This window comes from Xyrauchen texanus, chromosome 4 (assembly GCF_025860055.1).
Source record: "Xyrauchen texanus isolate HMW12.3.18 chromosome 4, RBS_HiC_50CHRs, whole genome shotgun sequence".
Taxonomy (NCBI): Eukaryota; Metazoa; Chordata; class Actinopteri; order Cypriniformes; family Catostomidae; genus Xyrauchen; species Xyrauchen texanus.
In genome coordinates this window covers 12077760-12096559 of record NC_068279.1, presented here as the reverse complement: position 1 = coordinate 12096559, position 18800 = coordinate 12077760, and the positions used below count along the sequence as shown (strand labels likewise).

Genomic DNA, 18800 nt, shown 5'->3' with positions numbered 1-18800 from the left:
AAAATATCACATTGCATAAGATTTCTTTATGTATATTTTTATGAATAAACAACCTACACCATACACAAATCTATTCCTCAGAGATCGCCTTTCTCACACATTTAACAAGTCTCTGAGTGTCACCAAACACTTATTTAGTCCTTCCTATTTTGATAAATATTACTGTAATTAATGTGATGCAGACAGTCCAGAGGCCACAATCGGATTGGCTGACTGTAGAAGAAAACCAGACATAGGCCATGTTTTTGCTTGAAAACATTCATAATAGATCAATTAACATGGCATGTTTATTTAGAACACAGATGTTACAAGAGCATTCAAGAAAACCATAAACTAGAGATACAGAGACTTGTTGTGCATTAGAACAGCCCCATCTGTGGGTTTCTGTGACAAACTCATGATGCACAGTGGAGTCTATATTACCAGAAGCTTTGAGTAAATGGATGTGACAAAATGAGCAAGAAATGTAATGAAATAAAATTCTGAAAACAAAATTGACAAGATCAAAGTAAAATAATTTTTTACCAATTTATTTTAGATAACAAACCAGATCGTTGTAATATCAACTCCATACTCAACAAAAATGCCTTTGTCAGAGGCATCTCTCTTAGGAGATGTATGAATTAAAAGTAATAGATCAAATTTATCATGAATAGAACACAAAATTGAAACTAAGTAGCAGTAAAAGAATGTGCGTAACCTTCTGAGAAAGTTGTTGTCCACCTTAGGTGTGAAGTCTGTGATATTATATAAAATAAAATTAAAAAAAAAAAAAAAACACACACACACACACACATATATATGAGGTTCGCTATTTTTGCATCACAACAGCAATTGGGAAACATAGTCTAAATACAGAAAAACCCTGTGTGATTTCATTTTCTAGCAATAAACATTTAATACACATAAAATAAATAGATTAAAGAATATTCTGGGTTAATACAAGTTAAGCCCAGTCGACAGCATTTGTTGCATTATGTTGATTGCCACAAAAAAAAAAAAAAAAAAAATTTACAATGGAAGTGAATGTGCCACTTTCTGGAGGGTTTAAAGGCAGAAATGTAAAGCTTGTAATTTTATAAAAACACGTACATGAATTCTTCTGTTCAAACTCATGCATTATTTGAGCTGTTGTTTAAGGGGTTTTAGGGGTTAATTAACATTACATCAATTGATTTGATCACACTAAAATCATTTTAACACACATATCCTTTACGTCTTGTGGCTATACTTTTGCAAAGGTGTGTATTTTAACATTCTCCCCCATTCACTTCCATTGTAAGTGCCTCACTGTTACCCAGAGGGGCAAGTCCAAATAAACCTTTGTGGTAATCAATATTATGCCACTAATTCAGTCGATTCAGCTTAACTTGTATTGAACCTGGAATATTCCTTTAAATACTTATCCTAAATTAAGCAATAACTCAGCAGGGTTTAATTAATTTAGTCAAAATACTTCAAACGAGAATTATCTTTACACAATTTTGCCTCAATAAAAACACCATATAGAATACAAAGAGATTCAGACTATATGACATTTTGAATGATTAATATTTTCCAGACCCTTTAGATATTGTCGTCAGCCTGTGTAAAGCCTGATTTGCCTTTGTCATGTAATGTGTGTCATAGTTAATAAAGTGCCATCAAGTCAATAAAGTGCTTTTATTGAAGTAAAAACATTTTTTTCCTCATACATACATCACAGATTACAAATGCCTTCAGGATTTCTTTAACATGCTCAGACAGGGTTTTAAGTTGCATTATGCAGCATGACAATTAACCAAAAATCAAGCCCCTGCTAACAGGGTAATGATCATTAAACATTTTTGGCAATTAGTTAGGGTTAAGACTTAGACCCAAGAAAATACCACAAGTTTAATTAAGTTTTAAATAATGAACGTATTTGAATTCTGTGTCCAGAAATAATGTTGTGTGGATATTTAAACACGGAAGAAAAAAACCTTTAGAAATGCCCATTTTAAATGCATGTGAACACCCACCATCCTGGAAAAGCAGAATAATGACTTTCTATTCATGTCACATCATAAGGTGACACTGTTAAAATCATTTCAAGCACACACTGGTTCATACAAAAGTAGTGAGAGAGATACTGCAAGCATTAAGTAACAATACCTTTAAATGTTTTAGTCTCACAAGGCTTTAAAAACACTCACAGGAAGAAGACAACAAAAGAAATAACATTCAAGAAAATAATTTGACCAAATATATAGCACTGTCAGCTACAAGAGGAAGGAACAGTGCGTGATTACCTATAGAGCAGCCGGATACACTGCTGTACCACTGAAGCATTGATTACTGAATACTGCAGGGCAGGTTCTACCACATTTATACCACATTAGAACCTCAGTCACACAACAATGCTGCCTAACCACAATCAATCATTTTGACAACACCTTCTGAAACATACAGCTGGTTTTCCTTTCACATTCTGCTAGTCCTTTAGTGTTGAATGAGGTTGTGTTGGTGCCAGAAAAGAGACCCAGTACTGCCACATTCATGCTTTGCATTAAAAGATAGTTACGATGGTATTAGCCATTTAATTGTATGATTTACAAATTAGGCAGACTAAAAGTACTGAGGCGTACTTGTTTACATTTTATAGCCCATGTCAGTAATATTACGGTCTGTGCAAGTGCCTTTTTACTCTGGGGAGGCACCGTGGTGTAAATTATTGCCTTTACAGTAGAGATGCTTCTGTCAGTTGTCTAATGACAATAGCACACGTTAAAGTGTTTGTTCACCCAAAAATGATGGCATCATTTACTCACCCTAGTGTCGTTCCAAACCAGAATGACTCACTTTCTTCCGTTGATGCTGCTTTTTACCAAACAACGAAAGTAAATGGGAACTGAGGTTGTCAGTCCCAAACATTCTGCTTAACATTTCCTTTTGTGTCCCACAGAAGAAAGTCAAAATGATTTGGAACAACTTTAGGGTGAGCAAACAATGATAGAATTCAAATTTATGAGCAAACTGACCTTTTAAGAATTGTATTGCCCTACTGTTTTGTATAAAACATTTGTCTCTTTTACTTGGCTGTGATAAAAGGAACAAACATCTGATGACCAGTTGATCCCTGAGATATTGTATTAATATAAAACTAAAGCTAATGTTAATGCTCTGATATTTTCTGTCAAAAACAAACAAACACACACACAAACACACACACACACACGTTTGGACTTTCAAGGACATCATATTACCTTTCCACCACATAATCTTAAAGAAGCAGCGCTGAATTTCTTTGTGTAAAACACATGCTAAAGACTGCATGATCATCTCTTTTGAGGAGGAAAAGAAAAAGAAGCCCATATGAATTGTAAAATATACAAGTCTTGTGCAAAAAAAAAAAAACAAACAAAAAAATGGAATTAGGAACAAGAATCTTTCTGATCGGCTCCATATTCAACAATACATAAATACATATGTAGTCATATGTTTGTCAGTGGCAAGACAGAACAGAGGGTTATAAATAAAAAAGTTTAACGATTATGGCAATAACAGACAATAATCCCTTTTTCTTTCCATCTCTCATCTTACCCTGTTATTTTTCTGATAGTGAGAGTTGTATAATTCTTTCTAATTCTTCCTCTTCTTCATTCCTTCTCTTTTCCTCCTCCTCCAGTGCCCGGGCAGAGAGCTCCATTGCCAATCGCAGTTCAGTTTCGGGGCTAGAGGTGGAGCCAGAGCTTGAGGGTGTGGTGTCACTAAGATCTACTAGAACTCCCTCAGAACCGGACCTATAACATGACATAATGAGACAATTTAAGGAAAAGTACACAGCAATAAAAATAAATCATTTTGAAAGACCACCTTATCAGAGCAATTCTGTTTTTTTAACTCTATGAAAGTGATTCAAAGAAGTGGCTTTAAAGTGAACATAAAATAAGCATTCGCAACCCGTTTTACTTCCACAATGTGACATATTTCCAAATGTTTTAAATGAGAATGTAGGGCAGGACTTGATTTTGTCCACCTGGAATTGATTTCATCTTGAAAAGAGGTCATTCTATACCAAAATAAAACCAGACTTGAATGCAAATTTGCAACACTACTCCTTTGAAAGGGATAGTTCACCCAAAAATGAAATGCCATTCCAGATGTCTGTGACTTTCTTGCTTCTGCAGAATGCAAAGATTTTTAGAAGAACATCTCAACTCTATAGGTCCTACACTATAAGAGAACTTACATTTTGAAGCTCTAAAAGCACAAAGGCAGCATAAAAGAAATCCATACGACTCCAGTGGTTAAATCAATGTCTTAAGAAGCAATATGATGAGTGGAGTGGGGTTGTGGCATAGTGGGCTTAAAGCACATAACTGTTAATCAGAAGGTCGCAGGTTCGATCCCCACAGCCACCACCATTGTGTCCTTGAGCAAGGCACTTAACTCCAGGTTGCTCCGGGGGGATTGTCCCTCTAATAAGTGCACTGTAAGTCACTTTGGATAAAAGCGTCTGCCAAATGCATAAATGTATAAGTGTGGGTGAGAAACAGATCAATATTTAAGTTCTTTTTTTACTACTGATCCTTCACATTCTTATTTTGTTTTTGACAATTGGCATTCGTCGTGCATATCGCCACCTACTGTGGGGGGGTCTGTTAATATTGATCTGTTTCTCAACCACACTTATATCACTTCTGAAGGTATAGATTTAACCACTGCAGTCTTAAGGTTTACTTTTATGCTGCCTGTATATGCATTTTGGAGCTTAAAAATGTTGGCACCCATTCACTTGCATTGTGAGCACCTCTAGAAATAAATCTTCATTGGTGTTCTGCAGAAGACTGTCTGTCACTCAATCACTCTTTCTTTTCGATCCTTCTATCATTCCATCACTTTGTTTGCTAATCTCTATCAATCATTATATCACTTATCTTCAACAAAAATGAACGATGGTGTCATTTATACAGCAATATTATTGATTAATAAATAACAGCTGCGCTTGCATGTGCAAGTTCGTAAACGTGCGGCAGATGATTGATTCATAAGAGCCCCAACGTTAAGCGAATAAACATGCGCTTAACATTGTGCTCGAATACGTGTACACGGAATACAGTACTGAATCTTGACATAGGGAGCTGATTGAGACACACAGTAAGTTAGAACAGTCTGAAGGTCTGTACCAACTTTGGTGGATGAAGCTTAAATAGCTCTAGGAGGAGATGGTGTTAGAAATTTTGGTCTTGGTTAAGAATAAAATAAATAAAAATAAAATTAAAAAACGTTTTATAGAATAACAGTACACTGACTTTGTCAAGACAACCTTAATAGTCAAAACTCGAGGAAAAACATTTATGACCTGAGCAAATTGGACTAAAATAAGGAAATTATAAAATGTGCAGATTACCCATCACTCAACCTGTTCTCCACGTTTTGTGTCAACATTCCATCGGAATCACTCCAAGTGTCCTAAAAACCACAGCAACCAAACAATATCCTTTTAAAGACAGGCAACATCAAGAAATGTACTAGAAACAGACCCAGGAAGCTCTCTGACCTGTGTATTAAGTCCACTGGAGTCCAGTATGCTCTGGTGAATGGCGTACTGAAGAAGTTCTTCATCATGACTGGCTGGGTTGTACTGGCGTGTGTTTGAGTGGTGGTAGCCCCCTCTGAGGCGATAGTGTGCAGGTGCCGTAAACACAGATGGACATACCTGGAACAAAGCAGGTCCTGCAGGTGGCAGATACACAAGGCTGTCTTTATAACATGATGCATTCATTAAAAACACTGCATTGAAGAACCTTCAATAGAACCTTTCCCTACTTCATCAAAACATTTGATTTGCCAACTCTGGTCCATATGTACTACATGCAAGGTATGTCTAGGTTTTAAGCTTAATGAGGAAAAAAGTGATTTGTCAGGGTTTGTGGTTCTGAACCTGATGCCTGGTTGCCCTCTCCATCTCCACATTTTTCCTCTGTAGGCGTGGATGAAGATGATGATTGATTGACATCCAGAGGTTCATCTGTACTGCACTTGTTGACGTTTCCAAAAGTGATGCGGGCATTCAACACGTGGAACAGTGGGATTTCTAAAGGAAAAATAAAAACTATGGGGAGTCTGTAGAATATTAACCATTCATGTTTATTCTATTCTTCCATTATGGCCTTCAAAAAGAGATTTCAATAAAATGTTAATTTTATTAAAGCCATTCACACAAGAATATATATAGAATGTATCAGGCTTTGCCAGACAATCATTGACTCTACTCAACTCAAGCTTCATCTGTATTTTTGTTCCTGAAGAGGGTTTGACCTTCTACTACATATAAAACAAAAAATAACAAAGGCTAAATAAAGGAACAGAACCTTTACATCATCAAAGAGGCCAAATCACCCAGAACAAGTAAATGTAGGTGGCCCAGCCAGAGGATTAGTGTCACTGGAGAACTTTTTTTAACTTCAGGCCTGAAACATGACAACAGTCTTGAAAAATGTTGAGAGAAGAATAGGTTGACAAGTTAATATCAACCAATCTTCTATACATATTTGCATGCGTTTACTTACATTTGAATTTTCTACCAACAGTTTTGTCTCTTAGCTATTTTAAAACCCTTGAACCATATGGAACATGAGTTAATACTCAAGCTGAGGCATGAGATTCAAATACAACCCTTCTACTGGACTGGGTTGAATTTCAAAGCTGAGAGGTAGGGTCATTTATATAGTTACATCAATTTACTCACCGATCTTTACAGGGAAGCCAGGGGGAAACCGAAGGTTGATGAAGTCTTTGAGACGGGCGAAGTGAGTGCTGGTGCGGGCCATCAGGTCAATAATGGGAGTGACCTGCTCCACCAGAGACAGAGGATGCTCCTCACTCATCCACAGAGTGCCTTTAAACCTAAGAGGTGTTCAGCAACACACAAAATCACTTTTAATTATAATTATGTCATTGATGTGATTATGTGTTTGAGTTTCCACATTTCTATCAAAAACGTATACATATTTTGAATTCGTTACTCTCTACTGTATTTAAATAGATTAAGGACTTAGGAGTGGTTCACCCAAAAATAAAAATGCTCTCATCATTTACTCACCCTCTTGCCACGCCAGATGTGCAAGACTTTCTTTCTTCTGCAGAACACAAACAAAGATTTTTAGAAGACTATTTCAGCTCTGTAGGTCCATTCAATGCAATTCAACAGGGTTCAAAACTTTGAAGCTCAAAAAAGCACATAAAGGCAGTATAAAAGTAATCCATACGACTCTAGTGGTTAAATCCATGCCTTCTGAAGCCATTTGATTGTTATGAGTGAGAAACAGATCAAAATTTAAGTTAAATATGTAAAACCTTTAATATAAATCTCAACTTTTAAACAGCCCTCCTAAGCGCTTTGCTCTCCTAAGAGGAGTTATTTTGTTTTTAGTGATTCTTTGTGCATATCGCCACATATTGGAAAGGGAGGAGAATTTATAGTAAAAGACTTAAATATTGATCTGATTCGCACGCACGCACGCACGCACGTCTGAAAACATGGATAAAACCACTAGAGTAAGCAACATTTTTATGCTGCCTTTGTGCCACTTCAAAGTTTTGGACCCTGTTGACTTGCACTGAATGGACATTTAGGGCTGAGATTTTCTTCTAAAAATCTTCTATTGTGTTCAGCAGAAGAAAAAAAAATTTTCTATTACTTTTTTGAATTAACTTTAGAGAAGTCTAGTAAAAATGGCTTTTCTTACTTTTGTGTTCTGATGGTGAGCTCAATGGGTCGGCCGATGTCTCTGCCCTGCAGGTTAAAGTTGGGGTTAAAGTACTCCTCTTGAGTGATGGCTGTGGGGTTTGTAGCTGTGGCAAACTCCATAGTCATGTCCTATAATCATACATGGGGTCAATTCAATTTCAAATCCTTTCAGATTTTATAAAACAGACTAAAAAGAGAATAAATTAAGTTTGAAAATACAGGAGTCTGCTTTGTGAGCTTGTCTTACCCCTTGAGCACCAATCTGTTGTTCTACTGTGCCGAGCAAAGATTCCAGAACATTCCTTTCACCTGAGGGGATCAAAAGCACCACTAATTGAGTTGTACAGAGTGCAGTTACCACCCACTAAGAATCCTAAGCAGTCTTGAAAAATCCAGTTAAAAGGGTTCAAAGCTCTACTGTCTGTACTGCAGGTAACAGTCTAGGATATTTTTAAATATCTTAAACTTGTAAAGCTTAAACTGGGTCAATTACTTTTTATCCTGGCCTTCTCCTCGTCTGTGAGGTGCTCCGTCCTGGTGCGTATCACAACGTTCACATTGTTCGCAGAAAAAACCTGCCAAAAGCAACATCATCACCCAAAGGACAAAGACTGCCTTGTACTGAAACTCACTGCTCTAAATAAAGAGTCACAGTGTTTTAATGACTTTTTTTTTTTTTTTACGTGTCACTTCCTTCTGGCATAGAAGACATTTTCTCCTTAAAACAATGAATCCAAGTTCTGTGACCTGCCATTACCATCCGTTTTTAACAATATGGTTGTGGCCAGCACTAAATATAGTTGTAAATGTCCAATCACTCAAACTGATGTAGTTGAAAATGCATGTGACCACATCATTTTTCAGTGTATGAAAAACGTACCCTGAAATGTCCCAGACAACAATGAAGGACTGCCTACTTACCTGTCAATGAACCATGGACCCTTTTCACAGACATGTTAGAACGCGTTTCTTCCTTTTTTAACAACGTAAACGTAACCATTTTTTAAATATTTGCAATTATAAAAATATTTGGTGTAAATTTATAAAATTGAACTTTTCTTAATATTGCCCTGGAGCAAGTTAAAAAAATCGAGTTACCACAGCTGCGAGGAGACTTTGAGTGTTTTTAGCCTATTTCTTTCTTCTTACTGCTGTCATCCAGCAATATAAATTATCTTCCTTTGAAAAGCCGTGAAAGCACAATCGTTGATATTTTCTTTTGCTGTTGGAGCAAACGGGTGAGCAAAAATTACTTTTGTTGTGGTCTTCCATTCACTGCCATTCAAGTTCACACAACTATGATTCTACTTCTGCTCTGCAAACCTGGGCATGTGAAAAGGGTCTACTGCTCGCTCAAAAAGGAAAATTCCTTCATTTAATGGCCCTCATGCCATCCCCGATGTATATGGCTTTCTTTCTTCTGCAGAAAACAAAAGATTTTTCTAAGAATATCTCCGCTCTATAGGGCCAAACATTGCAAGTGAATGCTGACCAAATCTTTGAAGTGCCAAAAAGCACATGAAGGCAGCAAAAAAGTCATCCATAAGACTCCAGTGTTCTTATGAAGCGATCTAATCAGTTTTGTTTGAGAACAGACTAAAATGTAACTCATTTTTCACTGTACATCTCACCATTGCAGTCTCTAGCAGGCACAATCATTATGGATTACTTTTATGCTGTCTTTATGTGCTTTATGGAGCTTCATAATTTTGGTCAACATTTACTTGCATTGTATGGACCTATAGAACTGAAATATTCTTCTAAAAATCTAAAAAAAAAAGAATTTTTATTTTTGGGTGAACTATCCCTTTAATGTCCGTTTTGGACATTCCAATTGTGGTCAGCAATAAATATAGTTTTAAATGGGGTCCAAACATTTTGTGATCCGATCACTTAAACCATTCTTAAGTAGTCAAAAATGCATATAACCACATTGTAGTTGTAGTGCAAACACTGAAAAGTGTCAATTTTTGTTGCCCGAAAAGATTTATTAGATGTAAATAGGACACTTCGCATTTGTTTTCATGTCTTCACTGAATTATTGTTAGATATTATGCATTAATACAGATTTGATGATGCCGGGTTGACTGAGAAGCAGAACTACAATTACAATTATACTTAACTGTTGATTAACTGTATGCTTGTTATGATTTCTATGCTGATAAATCCACCACACAGGGGAAAAAAGTATTGCTTTTTTTTGTTGTTGCTTATTTTGGTGAGGCAAGTGTCTTATTTTGGGCTTATTTTCCAGACCAGATTGCTTGTTTCACTTGCAAGATCTGATCCGGAACAAAAAAAAAAAAAAAAAAATAAACAGTTTTTGCTCAAAATGAACCGAAATGAAAAACATTTAGTTTTTAGTCCCTGCTGTAAATACCAGGTGTAAACAGTAATGTGTCTTGTCTGATCACTTGATCACCAGAGATGGAGGAATTATCCTGTTTTACTTGTTATTACTGGTATTGTAGTTTAAAACCACATGGTACATGAGCTTACCTTAGCTTCAAATCCATTTACTACCTCTGTTCTGTCCGACCTCCAACCCCAGATACCTGACTTACACCTGAGCACAGAATGAGCAAACCATTTCATGAAATAAGACATAGACTCTCTCTGAAAAGCTCCTGCATCTTAAATATGGAGCCTTATAAAAAAATTAAATAGTGCCTAAATGATTTGCATTTGCAAAGACTCAGTGATGTTCAAGCTAAGAAAGGGTGTAATGAACAGCAAAATGGATTGAACGCATAGAATCGGTATGCCTAAAAATAAACTATTGCACAAGTGTAAATGACTTGTGTATGTGGCAAAATATTTTCCAGAAATTATCAGAAATGTATTGTTCCGTCTTCCCTTTTGTTACACTCACAATTTTTTGGCACAACGTTCTCACTCAAGTTTTGTAAGAGTGAGAGGAAAGGTGGGTCTACCTGCTTCTTGTAATCAATCAAATTTTACTATCTTTTATTGTGTGTAAAATTGATCCAACACCATTTATTGATGTACATATGAATCTCAATCTGGTGCTCAAATGTTTCTTCTTGTTGCTGTTAATTATTTTTATTACATATTTAATTACTTTTAATTATTATTGGTATGGCACTTGGATGGATGGAATTTGCTGGTATCAGAGAACCTCAGAGCTAGAAAACAAAATGGTAACATAAGCCACATAAAACTAAACTTTCTGAAGATTAAAAGTTAAAGGGATAGTTAAACTAAAAATGAACATCAGTTGCTCACCCTTATGCCATCCCAGATGTGTATGACTTTCTTTCTTCAGCAGAATACAAAGATTTTTAGGGGTATATTTGAGCTCTGTTGGTCCATACAATGCAAGTGAATGGTGATCAAACCTTTGTAGCTCCAAAAATCACAAAGTAAACATAGAAGTAATCCATAAAACTCCAGTCCTTTTTCACTCTAAATCACATGTGATGCCTGTTTAGTTTCACATTTGAAAGTGGAAGTGGATATTTACTGTAAAAAATTACTTAAATTTGTATCGGTTTCTCACCCATACCTATTATATTGCTTCTGTAGACACAGATTTAACCACTGGAGTCTTCTGGATTACTTTTATGTTTCCTTTATGTGATTTTAGGAACTACATATGGTCTGATCACCATTCACTTGCATTGTATGGACCTACAGAGCTGATGTATCTATTGACAGACAGACACCCACCCAAATGCCTTTTAAGTGAGAATGTTGTGCCAAAAAAAGTGTGAGCACAACAAAAGGGAAACAATTTTCACCACAAACAAAAGTCATTAATACTTTTGCAATATAATATATACACACACAACCGGTCAAAAGTTTTTAAACACTTGACTGAAATGTTTCTCATGATCTTAAAAATCTTTTGATATGAAGGCCTATGCTTAAATGTTTGAAATATATTTGTGCCACCATTTTAATTTATACCTTAAGAAGTTGGTTGAGAAAATGTCATGAGTACATGTCTGCAAATTCTAGGCAAAGGGTGATTACTTTACTATATTCAAAAATGTGAACAAAAAAATTGTAATAAAGAATGAGTGTTTCAAAATTTTTTGACCGGTAGAGTGTGTGTGTGTGTGTGTGTGTATCTCTCTCTCTCTCTCTCTCTCTCATAAGAGAGAGAGAGAGACTGATATTGTATGTTTGCCCACTGAAAAACAAATGATCAGTCTATAATTTTAATGGTAGGTTAATTTGAACAGTGAGAGACAGAATAACAAAAAAATCCAGAAAAACGCATGTCAAAAATGTTATAAATTGAATTGCATTTTAATGAGGGAAATAAGTATTCGACCCCTCTGCAAAACATTACTTAGTACTTGGTGGTAAAACCCTTGTTGGCAATCACAGAGGTCAGATGTTTCTTTTAGTCGGCCACCAGGTTTGCACACATCTCAGGAGGGATTTTGTCCCACTCCTCTTTGCAGATCTTCTCCAAGTCATTAAGGTTTCGAGGCTGACATTTGGCAACTCGAACCTTCAGCTCCCTCCACAGATGTTCTATGGGATTAAGGTCTGGAGACTGGCTAGGCCACTCCAGGACCTTAATGTGCTTCTTCTTGAGCCACTCCTTTGTTGCCTTGGCCATGTGTTTTGGGTCATTGTTATGCTGGAATACCCATCCATGACCCATTTTCAATGCCCTGGCTGAGGGAAGGAGGTTCTCACCTAAGATTTGACGGCACATGGCCCCGTCCATTGTCCCTTTGATGCGGTGAAGTTGTCCTGTCCCCTTAGCAGAAAAACACCCCCAAAGCATAATGTTTCCACCTCCATGTTTGACAGTGGGGATGGTGTTCTTGGGGTCATAGGCAGCATTCCTCCTCCTCCTCCTCCTCCTCCTCCTCCTCCAAACACGGCAAGTTGAGTTGATGCCAAAGAGCTCGATTTTGGTCTCATCTGACCACAACACTTACACCCAATTCTCCTCTGAATCATTCAGATGTTCATTGGAAAACTTCAGACGGGCCTGTACATGTGCTTTCTTGAGCAGGGGGACCTTGCAGGTGCTGCAGGATTTCAGTCCTTCACGGCGTAGTGTGTTACCAATTGTTTTCTTGGTGACTATTGTCCCAGCTGCCTTGAGATCATTGACAAGATCCTCCCGTGTAGTTCTGGGCTGATTCCTCACCGTTCTCATGATCATTGCAACTCCACGTGGTGAGATCTTGCATGGAGCCCCAGACCAAGGGAGATTGACAGTTCTTTTGTGTTTCTTCCATTTGCGAATTATCACACCCACTATTGTCACCTTCTCACCAAGCTGCTTGGCGATGGTCTTTTAGCCCATTCCAGCCTTATGTAGATCTACAATCTTGTCCCTGACATCCTTGGACAGCTCTTTGGTCTTGGCCATGGTGGAGAGTTTGGAATCTGATTGATTGCTTCTGTGAACAGGTGTCTTTTATACAGGTAACAAATTGAGATTATTCACTTTAAGAGTGTGCCCCTAATCTCAACTTGTTACCTGTATAAAAGACACCTGGGAGCCAAAAATCTCTGATTGAGAGGGGGTTGAATACTTATTTCCCTCATTAAAATGCAATTCAATTTATAACATTTTCGACATGCGTTTTTCTGGATTTCTTTGTTGTTATTCTTTCTCTCACTGTTCAAATTAACCTACCATTAAAATTATAGACTGATCATTTCATTGTCAGTGGGCAAACGTACAAAATCATTTTACCATGCTTGTAACATAATTTAAGCTTTTACAAATCTTACTCTACACATGCAAATCTTTTAGGAACTAAATTATCTTCATTGCCTTACCTCTCAAACGCAATGTCCTTTGTGTCCAGGTATGTGTTGACAATGGGTGTGGTCAGCCTCTTGGCTACTTCCTGTTCGGCGGGCTGCATGGAGTCGAGTGTGACGTCTTCAATCTCACGTGAGAGATCAAAGCGTTCCGTGTCCACCACCTCTTCCTCGTGATTAACTTCCATTAGCTCTGTGCAATTGTCTGTCAGAAGACACATGCAGCGCTTTCATTCATCATCTTAATCAGAAGTGCACTAGTAAGCGTACAAATGCAAACTTTATGCAGATTTCAGAAGAACACATTTACCAACAAATACATAAGCATAAACACAAACAGACAGACAGAGGGAGTTACTAACCCTCTCCTCTGAAGACATAGCTTCTTCTTCCTCGGATCCAGGTCATGTTTTCAAAGCCCAGCAAGTTGGTGTCCACCCGAAGACAAGCTCCACTCTTCCAGATTCTGCACACGTCGCTGGGACACACGCGAGACACGAGAGGGACTGAAGCAAGAACAGAAAAACAGATGAGAATCATTCTATTTCATATAAAAGGTCAAAAGAATTCAGAAAGTTCTATGAGAAAATAGGACTTACTCCAGCTATTAAATTCCCACTTCATCTCCATGTAGAAATCTGGAGACTGAGGACAAGAAGGGGTTCATTATGTTAAAGGCCCTTTTTAGGTAGCAAAAAGCCAGAAGTGTAACAGTAAAACTTAGAACAGAAAAAGTCCTTTGATACACTGCAGAACAAAAAAAATTGTTTTGAAACCATCCTGATTTCTTCTGTTTTTGTGTATATCCCATCCAAAATTGTTTAAAAAAATTCAAAAACAAAATCTAACATAAAAAAAGGAATCTCAATAAACACAAAATACCGTTTTTAAATGATAAATGTTCTTTTTTGAAGCCAAAAAGTTATTCAATACCAACTGGCCTGTGTGAAAAAGTATTTGCCTCCTTAGTTACTAAATCCCCAAATATATGAAACTGCATTCATAATGGCCTGATTACTGCCAGCCCAGCTCAATCAAATCAACACCTAAATATAAGTCAGCAGCATGAAGTTGGCTAAAATGTCTCACCCAGAAGCACACTATGCCAAGGTTGAAAGATATTCCAGAAATTATTAATGATTGAAATACATCAGTCTGGGAAGGGTTACAAAGCTATTTAAAGGCTCTGGGACTCCAAAGAACCACACTGAGAGCCATTATCTCCAAATGGAGAAAACTTGGCACAGTAGTGAACCTGAAGAGTACAGCGATGACCCATACAGGAAGGCATGGGGCTGTAGCTCAGGTGGTAGAATGGGTTGTCCACTAATCGCAGGGTTGGTGGTTTGATTCCTGGCCCACACGACTCCACATGCCGAAGTGTCCTCGGGAACCCCCCGCTCCCAAAGGCAGGCTAGTGCCTTGCATGGCAGCTCTGCCATCATTGGTGTGTGAATGGGTAAATGAGATGCAGGGAAAAGAGCTTTGAATACCTCTAAAGTTAAAAAGGAGCTATATAAGTGCAGACCAGACCATAAAAAAAAAAGCAAAGGACAACATCCAAGGAACTGCAGGCCTCAATAAACTTTCATGTTCATGACTCCACTATCAGAAAGACACTGGGCAAAAATACCACCCATAGTAGTGTGGTGAGGCAAAAACCACTGCTTACCCAGAAGAATATTAAGGCTTGTCTGAATTTTGCCAAAACATGTCTTGATGATCCTCAAACCTTTTGGGAGAATGTTCAGTGGTCTGATGAGTCGAAAATGGAACTGTTTGTAAGACTGGGGTCCTGCTACATCTGGCGTAAATCAAACACAGACTTGCACAAAAAGAACTTCATATCTACGGTCAAGCATGGTGGCGGTAGTGCGATGGTGTAGGGATGCTTTGCTGCTTCAGGGTCAGGGCGACTTGCAATATCTGAGGGAAACATGAATTCTGCTCTCTTCAAGAAAATCCTAAAGGAGAACATCCGGTCATCAGTCCATGAGTTCAAGCTCAAGTGCAACTATATTATGCAGCATGACATTGATCCAATGCATAGGAGTAAGTCCACCTCTGAATGGCTCAAACAAAGCCAAATTAAAGTTTTGGAGTGGCCTAGTCAAAGTCCTGTCTTGAACCCGATTGAGATGCTGTGGCAGGAACTTAAAACGAGCAGTTCATGCTTGAAAACCCTCAAATATGGCTGAACTAAAGCAGTTCTGCACAGAAGAGTGGGCTAAAATTCCACCAGTGTTGTAAAAGACTGATCTCCAGTTATCTGATGCATTTGGTTGCAGTTGTTGCTGCTAAAGGTGACACAACCAGCTATTACATTTAAGGGGCAGTTAGTTTTTCACATGGGTGATATAGGTGTGGGATAACTTTTTTTGCTTCAATAACAAATGTTATTTCATACCAATATGAAAAGTGTATTTAGTGTTTACTCAGGTTGCTTTTGTTTTATGTTATATCTTATTTGAAGATCTAAAACAATTTTGTATGAAAAAAACAAACAATAGAAGAAATAAGGAAGGGGGAAAATACTTATTCATAGCACTGTACTTGAGAAAGGAGATGAAGTGTTGAGCATATAAAGGGCATTAATTAAGCATATAAGAGACCGAGAACATGTGGTCTGCAGAGACAGGGGAATAGGGAAAGGATGAATATCTGAAATAAAATGATCTAGACACACCTCTCGAATCTTGCACAGTAACTCTGGAACGCCGCCCAGCGCAGTGGAGGCTTTGAGATAATCTCGCCTCTGGAGCACTAGCTGCACCATCTCTGGATCTCCAGTGCTGACTGCCTCCTGTAGCACTTCACAGACAAACCACAGACATCCTTTAGCTCTTTATTTAATGATATGGCCTCGTAACTGAATGATAAAACAAAGTGTTCACACCTAGAGGCAACTCATGAAGAGTAATTGAGATCTAGGACTTTGTGGAATAGTTCACCCCAAAATGAAAACCATAATTTTTAATGATTAGAGATTTTTTTTTTAACCCTAGATTGTCCCTATGCATTACTGTACTGCATAATGTAATAAAAGTCACTTAGGATAAAACATCTGCTAAACGACCAGTAATAACCAATAAGCGTCTTTGGGAAGATGATTTTAAGTGCACATGATCCTCAAAATGTCAGCATACTGAGATCCAATGCGAGTCATTGATTGAGGTATTAAATGCTCTCACTGGCTAGGAAAGCCACTGATGGCGAAAGCTGAGGAAGTGGTGGTAATAGTGCTAATGATGTTCTATGGGGGCCAATGCAATTTACTTTTCAGACTGGCACTGGTACTGCAAAACAGTCATTCTCACCTGTCCAATGTTTGCTGTTTTCTTTGGTAACATCAGCACTATGTCTCAGCAGCACTCTAACTGATTCCAGGTGTCCTAGCGAGACAGCCAGATGCAAAGGGGTTCGACCTCTCGGGTCCACCTCTTCTATATTGTTCTGAAATCAGTGTAAACAGACAGTTCTGAGTTCATATGGCAGGGAGGAAACTGACAAGGCAAAAACCATGAGCACTTCTGCATGCCTTGTGGGTGGAGATAAAAGTATGCAATGGCAACTAATTGAAATGCAGTGAAATGGCATGTCTACTTTCTCTATGGTCATCTGCATGGTTCATTAATGAAGCTCTACTGATGTTAGGGTGAGATCACCAACTTTCTAGTGCAATCCAATGCAGTGGCACTGTTATTAACATGTGGATGACAAGCTAATAAGCATCTGATTTTCACTAGACTATATTAAATGCATGACGAGCATGTTATAATATCCAATGTCCCAGTTTCAGTGTATTGCAATACCACACCAAATTTCGAATGCAATTCAATGCACTGCACTGGGACATTAGTTAATAAGTGGATGGCCAGATAATGAAGCAATAAGACACAGGAGATAATTAAATACATGACAAGCATGTTATGACATTTACTGGAGGGAGACAGCAGAGCAGACCAATTATTCTCCCACCAGCTGCAAAGACTAAACATTAGCGTTTGCAGCGAGAAATTAGACGCATACCGTCTGTATGTCTTTCTCCAGCCTCCTGTAGTCATTCTCCCAGACGAGAACATGCAGTGGAAACCTGAGGCTGAAATCCTCGTCGTTGGCAGCGCTGGCGGATAGCATTCTGCCTCGATCAAACTCTGCTCTTCTCACCTCCAAAATCAAGAGCCAGCCAGCGAGCTAGCTACTGTCACAAACCATCAAAACTCTTCATGCGTTTAATTGGTTAGAGATAAATACACAAGTGACTCTGATGATTGAACAGGTGGATCTTTAGGAAGGAAGAAGCCGAAAACGCAACCAACTTTTCTTTCTTTTTTCAAAATAAAACTTTTGAAAAACAAGGAAGTGGCAGGTTGAGACTAATTTGGGCGGGGGTGTAAGAATTCATTTCACAAATAAAGTCCATCCAAGCTCATGCGTTTAGTTCTATTTCTAATCAATTTATAAAGCAAAGAACTGCTAACAAATGCAACATTAAATGCTCTAAATAAAATCCGTATGTGGAAAATTCAAATCATGTATTGGACAATCCAAACGCCTGACCGAACCATTTCGTATGTAGAAGGGGTAGTTGTTCTCCAGTATCTGTGGTTAAATTCTGCTTAATTCAAACTGTGATTTTCTCGTTTAGTTTTATTATAAATTATCTTTTAAATAAGCAGCCGTATATTTTTACATTTTCCAAAATGAAACACTACTAAATGTCATAATTCGTGTCGCTCGTTTTAGTACTTTCTGAAATTCGCTCATCAGACAGAGCCCTTCTACAAATGTGTCTACTAAGTTAGCAACAAAATGTATTACTCGGCGGATATTCTATGGACGGGACACTGGCAAGTGTTTTTTTTTAAACGGATGTCTATGGGGGTGATGCCTCCTTTTGCTAAATAAACTGCTTTTGTGAGGAAACAGCTCATCAATTAATTAATTGACCACCGTTACTCTAATTTTCAGAGTACTACGATGAAATTGCTGTTTTAAAAGAAAAAACATGGACAATTTTGCGACAGGTAGGTGTCCGTTTACGGCTCTAACACGCTAGTTGGTCGACACTGTCACACGCGGAGGTTGGTACTTCTGCGCCTGCGCGGATACGAACGCATAAAGGCACGGCTGTTCATATCCAACGTATTTTGGCGCTGGGTTTTGTTTTATTTGAACATACCAGACGGACATGTTTGACCGTTGCTCCTAGCTGTTTTTCAGCGTTTTGCGCAGGAGCATCCCGTTTTCAGACGCCTTGTCAAGTTAAAAGAACACCAACTTAAAAAACACGTCTCGAGATAACTGCTTTATCTGTTTTTGG

The 18800-nt window shown here is 38.0% G+C and overlaps 1 protein-coding gene across 2 annotated transcripts; it reads right to left on the bottom strand.

Annotated features, from left to right (window-relative positions):
• Positions 1-288: 288 nt before the first annotated feature.
• On the bottom strand, positions 289-18509 carry LOC127643194 (ankyrin repeat domain-containing protein 13A-like). 2 transcript variants are annotated; one of them, XM_052125821.1, is made up of 15 exons: positions 17507-18509; positions 16795-16930; positions 16164-16288; positions 14077-14122; positions 13840-13983; positions 13493-13682; positions 10214-10280; positions 8208-8289; positions 7962-8023; positions 7713-7843; positions 6713-6870; positions 5906-6058; positions 5522-5697; positions 5384-5433; positions 289-3761 (listed from the first exon to the last, which is right to left on the bottom strand). In XM_052125821.1, the coding sequence occupies exons 1-15, from the start codon at positions 17612-17614 to the stop codon at positions 3566-3568; spliced, it is 1824 nt and encodes a 607-aa protein (XP_051981781.1). In that variant the 5' UTR covers positions 17615-18509; the 3' UTR covers positions 289-3565. The 2 variants fall into 2 exon arrangements, with proteins under 2 accessions (XP_051981781.1, XP_051981780.1); XM_052125820.1 differs by having other exon boundaries at positions 5372-5433; positions 17507-18505.
• Positions 18510-18800: the final 291 nt, after the last annotated feature.